Source organism: Dendronephthya gigantea, unplaced genomic scaffold (genome assembly GCF_004324835.1).
Source record: "Dendronephthya gigantea isolate DGI-Jeju-01 unplaced genomic scaffold, DenGig_1.0 000116F, whole genome shotgun sequence".
NCBI lineage: Eukaryota > Metazoa > Cnidaria > Anthozoa > Malacalcyonacea > Nephtheidae > Dendronephthya > Dendronephthya gigantea.
In genome coordinates, this window is record NW_021163126.1 from 519,921 (window position 1) to 534,280 (window position 14,360).

The 14,360-nt window shown below is 38.3% G+C and overlaps 1 protein-coding gene across 1 annotated transcript; it reads left to right on the forward strand.

The window, feature by feature from the left end:
• Nucleotides 1-10,685: 10,685 nt before the first annotated feature.
• On the forward strand, nucleotides 10,686-14,330 carry LOC114535343. The gene is made up of 9 exons (XM_028556706.1): nucleotides 10,686-11,090; nucleotides 11,229-11,477; nucleotides 11,563-11,798; nucleotides 11,941-12,484; nucleotides 12,665-13,106; nucleotides 13,304-13,475; nucleotides 13,645-13,793; nucleotides 13,860-14,048; nucleotides 14,182-14,330. Exons 1-9 carry the CDS (start codon nucleotides 10,686-10,688, stop codon nucleotides 14,328-14,330), a joined length of 2,535 nt encoding a protein of 844 aa, XP_028412507.1.
• The last annotated feature ends 30 nt before the right edge of the window (nucleotides 14,331-14,360 follow it).

Below are 14,360 nucleotides of genomic sequence, written 5' to 3' on the forward strand. Positions count from 1 at the left end.
CGTTATTCACACACTAAAATGTTACAATATACCGTATTGTACAATATATACATTACCCCATACATTACACGTACAATACACTACCCCAGAACAACCTATAAATCTTTAAAAGTGGGATTCAAGACATTTTGGAGTGCACATTTTAATTTTTTGTCTTACGGTATAATTTGACAGTAAACGTAGAGGGTAAAACAGTGCATGCAGCTGATCTACATTATTATTTGTCCATTGATGTCTCAGTACAAAATTTCAGATTTTGTGTCCAATACTTATATTGCACGAGAATCACACATTATACTATACAGTAGACGAATTAATTTTTCAGGGTAAGAGGAATTGCTACTGTTAACTTTGACTGCTACATAAATTTTTTAGACGGATTTCATGTGACCCTTTACAAACAAAATGACAAAACGGTACGGATCATTCGATCAATGCTGGCACACATTTTAGAACATGTTGAAAATATTTCTAAATACGAGGTCGAATATCTTTAATCTCACCTCGTTAGTACTTTTATCATCGCACAGATCATCGACATCGTCAATATTTACATCCAAATCGACCTCATGCATATTCATACTTGCCTCACGTGCGGCCATCTTGGATTTTGTTTTTTAGCTTAGTAATCTGGCCGTGGTTAAACTTGTTGGTTTTTGAACAAATTTTGTCTGAAATAATACCTCTATTTCACCAACCCGCAAAAAGGCAAAAAAGGCTGTCGTACACATTGCCCTAAATAAAAGTGCGCGATATTCACTAGATGCAACGAAAGAAGTCTGTTGCAAAATTGTGCGGAGGATAGAAATAGTGATTGGAAGGCGTGCATCGACACCGGAGCCAAGCTTACCATATCCTTTCAACATTTCGAGAACCCAAAATACCTTTGTAGGGTCATGCACGCCCGTTAAATAGTGACAATAACCTAATGCAGAAACATATGTTATCGCGGTCGAGGCTGCATAATGGCGCTGAAAAATGAATGCGATAAATAAACCCAAGTCTGAAGGCGATATGGGCAGTTTGACTGAAGCAGATTGAAAAACTGCAGATGAAAACTGATTGTAGAGTTTCCATGCCCTGCGATAGGTAGGGATTGACGATGGCTGCAAACTAGATTGAATTAACCGCGAGGTAATAGCGGCCAATTGTGTGGTAGAAGGTGAGGAGGTATGATTGTCGGTGTAACGCCCACCGGAGCTAGCCGTTTGAACTTCGAAACCTGCAAGCGAGATAAGGAGTCAGCCAAAACATTTGTAACCCCCGCTACATGGCGAGCGCGAAAGAGAATATTAAGTTGCAAACAAGCCAGCACCAGGCGGCGAACAAACACCATAACAGTCACATCACGAGAAGTAGCCTTATTTATAATATCAACCAATGCCGCACTATCGGTGAAAAAAGTTATACGCTGGTTACGCATCTGGTCTCCCCATAGAAGAACGCTTAATACGATTGGGTAGAATTTCAAAATCGTGATGTTAAAAGTTTTCGAATTGTCGGGCCAGGCACCGTAACACCACTCAAAACCAAAAAGCGCGCCATAGCCGAGGCTAGCCGCAGAATCGGTGTACAGGTTAAGGCTAGCAGAGTCATGCCACATGTCATTCAGAAAAAACGATCGGCCATTAAAATTGGCTAAAAACGACTGCCAAATTTCGAGATCAGCCTTTACCGATTTAGTTAGGCGAATGAAATGATGAGCACACCGTACGCCCTTAGTTAAATCAATAAGACGTCGGAGAAAGGCCCGCCCAGGGACAACGACTGAACAAGCAAAATTGAGCAAACCGGTTAAAGATTGTATCTCGCGTAATGTGACCTTTTTGCGACAAAGAAAAGCCGATATCAATTGCTTGCATTTGTCAGTTTTATCCAAAGGTAAGCGGGCTTCCATGCGCAAAGTATCTAATTCAATGCCGGCAAAGGAAAGAACGTTGTGTGGGCCGATTGTTTTTTCTGGAGCGATTGGCACGCCTACGTGTTCACAGAGAGACATAAAGCGAACAAGATCAATGCGACATTGGTGATAAGTAGGTGTGGCCATTAGATAATCATCGAGAGTGTGGGTTAGCTGGAAAACGCGGACACGGACACACGGACACGGACACACAGACGTGGAAAACGCGGACATGGAAAACGCGGACGTGGAAAACGCGGACATGGAAAACGCGGACATGGAAAACGCGGACATGGAAAACGCGGACATGGAAAACCCGGACATAGAAAACGCGGACATGGAAAACGCGGATATGGAAAACGCGGACAAAACGCAAACATACAAACTCCATATAATGTGAACAAGCTATATAACGTGAACGTTTATCAGTTTTCCCATTGCAGTAGGTCTTTGGTTTGGTAGAAAATTTGAACAATATTTGAAATTTGACTTTATAAATAAAGTTCTGGTGCCATGTACATTGGAGTTCCACGAAAAATTGAATCTGTCTTTGACTTAAGTAGTGAGTGTGTTTGAAATTGAAGGCTTCTGCTCAGTTCAAAGTCAGCAAGTTTGCAAACTATTGGGCACTGGGCAAATGCTTGCTCCAACTCCTGGTCTTGTTTGGAGGTGTAGTGCAAGTTGCTCACTAGAACATTGCTCGGCTTTAGATTTCTGTGTGCAACTTTTCTTTTGTGGAGGAAATCAAGCCCAGATGCTATGTCTTTTGCACATACTGGTACAATTTCGTGAAAAGAAGAGAAGTCGTATTCGTCATCCATAAAATGTACGAAATCTTCCAACGTCGTGACTGCTTTATCTGGGCTAAATGGATTAAAGTCAAATACAGAGTATTCCATAACGATTGCAAATGGGTTATCACAAAACGCTTGGAATTGAGAGATATTGTCATGTCCCTTTAAATCATTGAACATTTTGGCCTCTTTGATAAATCTTTTTTTTGCATCTCCTGACTCACTTTTCAGCTTTTTAATGACGACTCTCTCTTCCGTACTCAAATATTTTCCAATATAAACTTGCCCGTAAACTCCACTTGCTAACTCTCTTTCGATTTTGACTTGATTCCAAACAAAACGTGGAAGACCATAATCGGCTTTTGTTTTGCTTTTTAACAATGACGGTAGTTTAAACGCCCCCGCCATTGTTGAAAGACGGCTGGAAACGGGAAAATATTGCTTCCACTAGTCTTACCCATACTTTCAAATTTCAATTTCAATTTTGAATTAATTTTAAAATTTTTTATCATCGATGCAAGGCATGTCTGAAACAAATTTTGTGTTTAATGGTTCAAACTGTGGATATAGTTAGGACATAGGTCGTAGGCCCTGAGTAGGTAGCCCCCCCCCCCATCCAGCGGCAAAAACACGCAACGCGTGGACCCCACGCGGGACGTCGGAAACTGTCGGATTTTCCCGAAGATATGCGTGGTCTCCACGCATGATGAGAGTGTGACGTTTTTAAGCGTAATTAAGTACACAGAAAAGATTGGCGAGGAAAATATTTTATTTGTCAGGGTACACATTTAGTATTTAGAACAATAATAGTATTTTCATAACATTAGGACTGTTTATTTTAAAAGTTCGTTTTCTATGTATGCTTTGCGATGCTTCCCCTCTGATAGTTCATACTTTAATTTTTATTTGTTCGTAACATGTGTCAATATGCCCATAACGAATGCACGAGCGCCATATTATTTCCATACATCAATTTTCATGTTATCGACAAGAGCATCCAAGATTTCATAACGTTTGTCAATATATCCATGACGAACGCACGCACGCCAAATCATTCGAATAAACCGTTTGTTTGTAAATTCAACCGCACCTATAGTTTATATAAGGTAACTAGTTTACGCCACAAATGTGGCATTGCATTGGTATAATAATTAGGGGGGCGCTGCAGAAATGCTATTAGTGAAGATTAATGTTAGCGATATTGTGATAATAATAAATTGTTCAGATAATAGAGGGATTAATGTGAATATAGTTAATTACTCCAAAAAGCGTTGTATCGTTTCCTCTGGTTAGTTTGCTCACAAATATTACACACTATTGGGTATTGTTCATTTTAAGAGTTTATTTCTTAAATATTCTGTGTATGCTTTGTGATGATTGTTCTCATTACTTGTAAACTGTTCTCTTGTTTTTTTTACCGTGTACTTAAAGACAGGCGGGTTACAAAAAAAGACAACAACACCCGACTCTAGTGGGTCAGTTTGGTATGAATCTCCTTTCCAATAAGACAGCTGTTCAATGCACTTTGAACTTTAGGATCTTTTACGTTCATTAAGGACTCAATCAGTATAAAATCTGGATCTTTCGTAAGTTGTTTCCAATGCTGAAATACATCATCATACCACTTAAGGTCTAAGTTTGTTACTTCGACAAACTCACTCCATATCATGCATGTATTGTTCACTTGCTCTATGGCTTCGAAACCATACAACTGCCATGACTCGTACTCGTCTAGCATTAAACAGTCTTGATCTCTTACTTTACAACCACAGCAAAGTTTACTGCGCATTCTTTGAACCTCGCGTTCTACAGCATTGGCATACATTACTTCCAACAAATGGAATACCTTGTTTGAACTTTCCATCGTCAAAGTTTGTGTTCAACTGAATTCAAAGTTTTCTCACAACACAATTTGACTAAAATATGTAAGGTCGGACGTCTGCGAAGATGTCTAAACTTAATTGCCAACGGATCATTTTAATGATCTAATTTGTTTTCAATCGGTTATCTGAGAGTATAAATTTGGGGTATAGAAGCTGGATATCATCTTTGCTTACGAGCCTGACTTGGACGAACTTGCTTGGTATCCTATTAAATCCAGATTAAGCGATGAAGTGTTTGCACGGGGAACCTGCTTCTTCTTCGACAACGAAGAATGGCTCGTTTTTGTTCTGTGGTCAAAATCCTAGTTGTAATTTCTTTTGTACAGAAGACGACGGCTACCTTTTTGAAAAAGCTATAATTGATTGGAGATCTACGAGTCAGTTCCAACCGCATTGCGATGGGCATCACAAACCTGCAAAAATGCGCGTGGTTAAAGATTTGATGAAAGTAAGCTATGGACGACCGTTTTTTGTTTGCTCAGACAAAGTTAATCCATGTTCTTTCTGGGTATGGGGTGATGTGAAGCCAGCAACGAAACCAAATTGTCATCATGGATTTACGTGTGCATACCGAAAGGTAAAGAAGGATGGGATTAACAAGGACCGTATGTTCTTTTGTTGTCCAAACGATAAGGAAACCTCGTGTCGATTTTTTGAATGGGCGCTTGAAGATTCAACAAAGTCGATCAGCGTTAACAAACCTTACGTTCCTTCATTTTACAAGTCTAATTTTCAACAGAACTGAAACATTAGAGAGCAAGCAATATACAAAACACTTAGCGTAGCTATATCTAACGCGTACTCTGTATTTTTTTTTAAATACAAAATTGAAGTACTTCACACGTAGTGTTCATTTACTTCTGATACGTTGGGAAAGATGGATTTGATATTGGATGAACTTAAAAGTGGTAACGTAGATATTGATATGAGAACACTGTCGTATCATGTCAATTACTTACTTAAGAATCACAAGGTTACATTTCAAGAAATGATTTCAAAATCATGTGATTTGACATCAATTTTTTATGAAATTGATGTTAATAATTTTGGTCGTGCTATGTCTTATTTAACATTGGTTTATTTGACAAGAGATTCAAAAGACATTACACATAGAGCTGTACAGCTCGTTTGTACGCCTCTTAACAGTTTTGATTGCCTAAAGTTTAAGATAGAAGAAGAGAAGAATAATTTTCGTAAATCTCTTTCTTTCATCAGGCGTATTTTTTCATTATAAAGTGCGGAGAAATGTGGAAAAGGATTCATTATAGGTTTTGCCTGTACAATGGATGTACGATTTAAAACGCCTGCTAACTTTTACGTTTCTGGACAAAGTCAGAGCGGAAAGTCACATTTGATCCGTTCCATATTACATAATTTAGAAGAACTCTTTTCTCCAATTCCAACCAAAGTAATATATTGTTACGGGGTTTATCAAAAAGAATTTGACCAGATGATGCTAATGTTGCCTTATATTACATTGGTGGAAGGATTTCCGGATAACCTATACGAAATGGTTGATGGACACGAAAACTCTTTAGTTGTACTAGATGATTTAATGTCTCAATGTTCCAACGATCAACGGGTAGCAGACATATTTACGCGCGGCTCTCATCATCGCGGTATATCTGTGCTGTACCTTACACAAAACTTATTTCCACCTGGCAAATTATCAGGGACAATAAGTTTGAATTCCCACTACATGCTAATATTCTGAAACCCACGCGACTCACTCGGTATTGCAACATTAGCGAAGCAAATGTTTCCTAATAACATTAATTATCTTTTGGAGGCGTTTAATGATGCTACAAGTAAACCCTACGGTTATCTAATGGTTGATTGTCATCAGTTGACACCTGAAAATATCATCAGTTGACACCTCAGAACATGTATTCTTCCCGGAGAAAGACAAGTCGTCTACGTGAAACGTACTTAAGTTAGGTACGTTGACCTGCAACTCTCAGTTTAAACATGTCGAAGCGCATGAGAGAAAGTCTTCCATATCTTCAAATTATGACAAAATCTAAACCTAAGTTGCGAAAACTGCTTATCGAACATTGTCCTGCGGATGTCATCGCAGCTATTTGAGGTGACCGCTAACTCCATCAAGGTCGGAGAATCCATGATTATGCCGATATCATCTGTGCGTAACCTCGGTACTTGGTTCGATAATCAAATGTCAATGAGTGTCCACGTTGGGAAAGTTTGTAGCAAGGCATTCCATAGTTTGTATAACATCCGTCAAATTCGAAAGTTTTTAACTCCTGACTCGACGAAAACACTAATTCACGCCTTAGTCACTTCACATCTTGACTATTGCAACTCTTTGTTATATGGTATACCTCAGTACCAATTTAATCGACTGCAGCGAGTTTTGAACGCTGCTGCTCGAGTTGTCTGTGTTGTTCCTAAGTTTGGGCATATTTCACCAATCTTAAAGGAGCTGCATTGGTTACCTGTTCGATATCGCGTGGAGTTCAAAATTGCTCTCCTTGTTTTCAAAGTGTTACATGGGGAGGCACCTGCATACCTTGTGAACTTGCTTCAATTAAAGGACGTAGGAACCTATCGTCTAAGATCTAGCGGGCAGAAACTACTCGTTGTTCCTAGAACAACTTGTAAAACATTTGGAGACTGTGCTTTTTTTAAAGCTGGTCCTGTTGTGTGGAATAGCTTGCCTCTTAATATAAGAGAAATCTCTAATGTTTTAACATTTAAGAAACACTTAAAGACCTTTTTGTTTACAAAGGCCTTCAGGTAATAGAAAGACTTGTAGTTTTTAGCTTTATGATTTACTATTTTGGATTTCTGTAAAGATATATTTTTATACATATATATTTTATATAAGTTAGATAACAATGGTTGTAAATTGTAAACTGCGCTTTAGAATATTTATAGTTTTAGCGCAATATAAACACTTTTTAAATTAAATTAAATTAAATTTGCGAATGCTCTTTAAATCTACTTAAAGGCACTATTCCAGTAACACCGAATCAAAGCGACGTTTAGCGCGTTACAGGACACATCTCCGTGCGTTAGCAAATAAAAAAGTGTCAGGAAAACGAAAGAGGCAATATATTAATCAAAAAGGCTGAAATTTACTAACAGCTCTCTTGCCACCTGTCCTAAGTGTCCTCAGAAGTTTGTTAGTAAAATGAAGCATGCAAAACGAATGATATTGGTCCCTGAAGACGTGTTTGCTAGATATGAACAAAAGCAAAAAATTGAAACATCGCCAATTGTAAGAAACATGATTAAGACAGATGGAGAAATGTCAGATATTCTTCAACGTACTGATATTGATGATGCGCAAAAACAGAAATTATACTATACCAATCTGGAACGTTTTATGAATCTCAGACAACAAAAGGATGAAGAAATTCCAACTGTTAGGTTGGCAATGGAAACAAAATCCGAAAAAGACGACGGGACAACCGAAATCAATCCCTTGCCCGATTCCGTGATTGTAGATAATATACCCAAAACAATGCTTTAAGAGCGACAGCATTGTTGAACCGTTTGAAAACGAGACCTGACGTTATTTCTTGGGATAAGACTGGAGAAGTTACTTTGGACGGTAAAAAGATTCCACGTTCAAACATATCTGATTTGATCAGCGACGCTATGAGAAGAAGAAAGAATTTTAATCCTAAAGGGTCTAAAGAATTTTTTACTGTTTTGTCCAAGATGAACATACCCACAGACATTGTGAGGAATGAGGAAAGGTTGAAACAAATGGAATTGAATATTCCGTCGAGCGGAGGAGAGGATGTTTTGTATATTTCACCCAAGCCAAGACGTACGAAGAAAGGAAATATTTCATCTAGCGGAGAAGAAATCGTTCATTACAGTTCGCCCAAGCAGAAAAATACATCATCGCGTTTTGCTCAGACCCTGTTCAACAGACGCAATGAAAGGGGAAAAGAAACTCAAAAATGGATTAAATACTGAATTTTGTAACTGCATGTTCTAATAAATAAATGTTTATTTTCAACCCAATCTAGTTGCTTCTATTTTTTACCTTTTTACACACACACATGTACACCACACACGTTGATTTTTTTTTACAACATTTATTCAAACAACTTTTTACTTTGCTGGTCTACAGTATTTGATTCTTTCAACATTACTTTAAAATTATTTTTAACAAAATTGAAACACTTTTTCATCATTTAACAATGTATTTTTGCTAAATAACTGAACGATCTTATTCATGCTATGTCCATGTGCCCTATGACTAAGATAAAATATGCAATATTGGCCACAAACATCCGACCAATTGCTTTGCAGTTTGCGATTGTTAAATTTATAAGAATACCCCTTGAAAAAGTTTCCAAATGGGTAGAAATCCGGCGGTTGCCCATAACTGTCAAAAAATTCTCCGTTGTGTTCTGATGGAAAGTAAAAGGCCACACAGTGCGTTCCAGGTTCAGTGCTTGGATCTGTGTTTGCAACAAAACCGCAAGGATATTCTTCAACTTTTTCAGGTATTTTGTCACCTGGAAATACACCACAAAATTTTTTGCTTGCGAAAGAATCCTGTTCCAATGCGTGAGCTATCTGTCCGGTATTCATCTAGCCTGTATAGTCATATATGACGTTTCTCTCACCATCAATCTGAATCAGGTTTTCGAATTCTGCATAACACACAAGACTAACAGCTGCTGCCGGTGCGCGAGAGAACTTCACGTCAACTGCGAAATTTCCTTTTTGAACCGCATTAAAGTGTGTCGAACTGCCACACATGTCTGGTGTCAGATCTAATGCAAAAAGCACGTTTCCGCCTTTGTATTCATCGCGTGAGATATTATTTCCAGTGTTGTAGTTCATCTTTCCAGTGCCTGAGAACATTGTGTAAAATGCTTCAATATATCTAGGATTCGCATCGGCAAAGGAAAGTTGCATGCCTTTCAACGGTATTTCTTTGCCATTCACAGACGCTCCAATAAAGGACATGTCAAAATGTTGAAAGTTAAATGGATTTTGTTTGTACGCACCGTTGAATGCCGCACTTGTGACTAAGCCACAAACAAATGATTTCGGGACAAGTCCGTTAAAAACGTTATCTTTTCTTAGGGAGGGATTTCCAGCTGGAATAATGAAACTTTTACATTCAACACGACGGATAGGATAGATAGCAGGACCTTTTTTCAATGCAATTTCATGGGCGATGGAAACGGTTGGGCTAATTTTCACCTTACGTATTTTGAGATAAGCATCCGTCAATTTTACTCTGTAATCCGCATCATCTTCAGAAGCCATCAAACAAAATTCGTTTATATTACGATTCAGAATAACTTTTAGGTCTACAAAGCTTAACAGGAGACGTTCTGAAAAGAACACATCACTAAATATAGGTCCAGCCATTTCAATCGTTTTACTCTGGCTGCTGAATTCATATCTCTTTTTAAGACCATAGTTGGTGTTAGCTGCAACCGCTATTGCAGGATTGGTCACATCAAATTTTCCTGCCGTATCTTTATAAAACAAACCCGCGGTGAGTTGGGATTGCTTAGCATCACTACCATAATTAAGGAGGGTTTCCAAATACGCACGGTATGCATACGTCCCCGTAGCTTGTGTCACTTGCTTTTCTTTCAAAAAGACGTCAACTTGTTTGAAAAGACTGTGCAGAAAATTGTTTACAACTCCGACTCTTTCGTCTGCGTCAAGATCTTGCCCATTAGCCTTTGTCACTTTTGCTCTCACTACAAGAATCGTTTTCGACAAATCAACGTAATCTTCAGTGCCTGGACACAGAAATGTGATTGGACCACCATCTTCTACGCTGGATACTGGTTGATGATCGATCCAATGTCCTTTTTCTAAACCGACTTGTGTTGATGGTATTCTAAATAAATCAAGTTCACTTTTCATTCCTTCCGGAGATTTTGAATGCACCAAGTGCTTATGAAACGAAATTTTCGACTTTGTAGTTTTTATTGCTTATAGTAGTCTTTGAGCGGCTGAACACGATGCGCTTATCTATTTTTACCTATGCTGAAGAGAAAATCCTTTTTTTCCCCCTCGAAAACTGTAATTCGGCACAAAAAGGCTTCCGAAGTCTTGCGCGGCCAGTGACGTCACTGGTTAGAGTCAGCTATTATAAAGATGGCATCTTCAACGAGTTCTCACGCGAGTTCCCAAAAAAAGCAAAAACAATTGGGCAAATATTGCGTTGCTGGCGGTCCTGGTAATGTGAGTTGTAAGAATAATTCACAAACTATTGGAATATCCATGCATTTGTTTCCGAAGTCGAACGAAAAATTGCGAAATGCCTGGATAAAGTTTGTGCAAAGACATCGATCTGGCTGGCAACCATCTCCATATTCTGCGCTTTGCTCTGCTCATTTTGAAGAGCGCTACTTCACACAGCGTCTCGACATCGGTTTAGAAATAGGAAAAGAAGCACAAACAAAGAGGTGGCTTGACAGAAACGTCGCGTATCCAACTGTAGATACTGCGATACCAGTCGTTACAACTACACCCGAAATTTCTGGCCGTGAACGCAGAAAGGTAAAATTAATATATTCATAAATGTAACACATTTCAAATTGAATACCAACATGCACACTTATTCCACGGATGGGCCTATGATCGTGCCAATTGTAAGCGCAAATAATCATTCTGGTTTAAATACGTTGTTTATTCCAGATATTGAGAGATATCAAGAAACCCGACGTACGGCACAAGTCGTCATCGACAGTACAAGCGTCCGTTCAAGAGCCAAATGACAATGTTGGCCAAGCGCTGTCGAACGTTCCGGACAATACTCCTTCCACGTCTAGAGTGTCAAAAGAGCTCGAGGAGTACAAAGAGCGTTTGCGCAAAAGTAAGGAACAAAATTCACAGCTGAGAAAGAAACTCTTTGCTGAGCGTGGTGATAAACGAGAGCTGCTCAAGGTGAGAATTATTTATATTATGACTATTTGTAGAGTTATACATGTCCAAAATACATGCATGCCTATTTCTGATTTTGCGCATTCAGGTTCTAGACACCTATGAACTCAATACCAAATCCAAAAACAATGAGAGAACAAATGAGGGGCAGACCAAGACAGTAACGAGAAAGGAACTAGAGTATGATGAAGAAATTGACATGGAATCAGATGTGGAAAGTGATTATGGGGAACCCGACCCAGACTGGGATGTCCTGGAACAAGTTGCCGAGGACAGTGGAGATGATGCTGAACATCTGAATTCTCAGTCAAGAAATTTAATAAGGTTCTTGCATTGCAAACAATATTAATGGATTATGAAGTGAAGTACATGTTATGCAGGCCAATTGAAGCTTCAAAAAGCCATCAATCCCCTCCCTGTTCTTTTGTGCTGTAAGTCTAACACATTTTATTCATTTCTTGTATAGTTTGCCTTCAGATATAAAATGCCAGGATGAACCCAAGTTTATTGTGTTCCACAGCATGCTGCTATCTATATTTTCTTTGTTTTGTTTTACCTGCAAAAAAGAGAACCCTAAGGTGGACATGTATAGAAATGGGACCATGGTAACTGTTGTGCAACATTGTGATTCTTGTGGTATGGAATCATTCAAATGGAGAAGTCAACCTTTTGTTTTTGGACGATACCCAGCTGGAAACCTTTTGCTCTCCTTTGGAATTCTAATGGCTGGTGCCTCTGTTGGCAAGATAATTCTAGTTTTCAAACACATGGGCCTTGCTGTCTACACATCACGGACATTCTTCTACCATCAGAACATGTTTATCTTCCCTACCATCCTAACACACTGGGAATCCTATCAAGCCAAATTGATCGAGTCACTTAGGAATGTCACAGATGCAGTTTGGTGTGGAGATGGTCGGTTTGACTCCATGGGACATTCTGCTAAGTTTGGAGCTTACACAATGTTTTGTGCAACAATTATGAAAATTGTACATTTTGATTTGTTGCAGGTAAGTATGAAACAATGTTGATTTGTAGAAACAAATTGCACAACTTTATCAAGTAGCGCTATAGCTATTTTTTAATTATAATATGTGTAGCTATCTATTTATTTATTTTTGGTCCTTTTTGGAACAGAGCTACAAAATATTAGATTGCTTAACATGAAGACTGCATTGTTTTTGTTGCAGGCAAACCAAACTGGAAGCAGTAATGCTATGGAGCTGGAAGGGGCAAAGGCATGCTTTGATTTCCTCCTTACTATTGCTGGATTAACAGTCCCAGTATTCATCTCAGATCGACACCGTGGGATTACCAAGTGGATCAGAGAATCCCATCCAACAATTCAGCATTTTTTTGACCAATGGCACATTGCAAAAGGCATTGTTAAAAAAATGCTGGCTGCAAGCAAGGAAAAAGGATGCGAGCGAATTGGAGAGTGGACAAAAGCTGCCAGAAACCACATTTACTGGTGCTCAACCTCTACTGTAAAAGGCTTTGGAAGTATGATCCAGGCAAAGTGGAAGTCCTTTATGCGGCATGTGGCCAACAAACATGATGACCATCCTGATCAGCTATTTCCCAAGTGTGCGCATGAAGAGCTTGAAGATGAAAGGAAATGGATTAAAATTGGTAAGAGAGTCAAGTAGCACACCAATTTGATATACACCAATTTGCTTTTTTTCATGCAAGGAATGTAGTTGATCTATGTGGTAGTTATGCCTATTTATGGCTTTGAGAAAAGAAAAATTCAACCCCAAAATAATTAGTCACTTAGATACAAGCTAGTGTAATGAATAGTAATGATATTTCCTAAATGATTATTGTAGGAACCAGAGCTCATGACAAACTACAAGCCATTATCATGAAGAAAACAATCCTAAAAGATGTGAAGAAGCTTTCGCCTGATGCCCAAACAAGTTCATTGGAGGGTTTCCACTCTACTCTCAACCAATGGCACCCTAAAATGATTTGTTTTTCATGGCTTGGGACATATTGCAGGTAATATGATTGTTTCACCATAAATATGAATTAGGGTGATAACAAATGTAAGATATGTTTAGCAAATCAGATATAATAAATAATATATTATATAATCAGTTATCTCCAACAAGAAAAGGAATATTGCTGAATACAAGATGTTAGCATGTGGGAATTTTCTTTGTTTTAGACATATTCTTGCTATCCTCCATTTCAATGAAAATACAAAACGAAAACAAAAAACAACAAAAGATGGCAAGAACTATGTCAGTGTGACATATCCAAAATTTAAATTTGGAGATGAAGTTGTACGAAATATTCCAGTACCACCAACTTACAGTAAGTGGATTGTTGTTGATTGATATTTTGGCTTAGATTAATCATCAAGTATATGTTTTTTAATAGATTATGTAGAAGACATGAAACATTTACTATTTGCAACATCTGAAGAAGACCTAGACAAGATGATAGAGAAATATGAAGAACGGGTACCAAAACCATTGAATAGTCAGTTTCTATGCAAAGTGCCTCGGGATGAAGCCATTACTAAGAATGCTGCTCGAAAACGAAAGATAGCTGAACTTTATCCATCAGGTATATATATTTTTAAAGTCTTTGCAGGCATTCTAAAAAATTGTTATTATTCTATTGGTTTGCAATGTGCAAGGCTTTTACCTCTGTCTAAGGCCTGACAATTGTACTCTAAATATTTTTAAAAACTTTTAAGGTGAATTACAAAATCAAGAAATGGTAAAGGAAAAAAGAAGTAGACAGCAATTGCAACAAAGAAGACCAAGATGCTGCAAAAAATGCAAACTGCCAATGAAAGGTCATCCCCGTTCTCACTGCCCAACACAGCAAGTAGCACCACAGTAGTGTATTGTGGAAGTGTAAATAATTTTATAT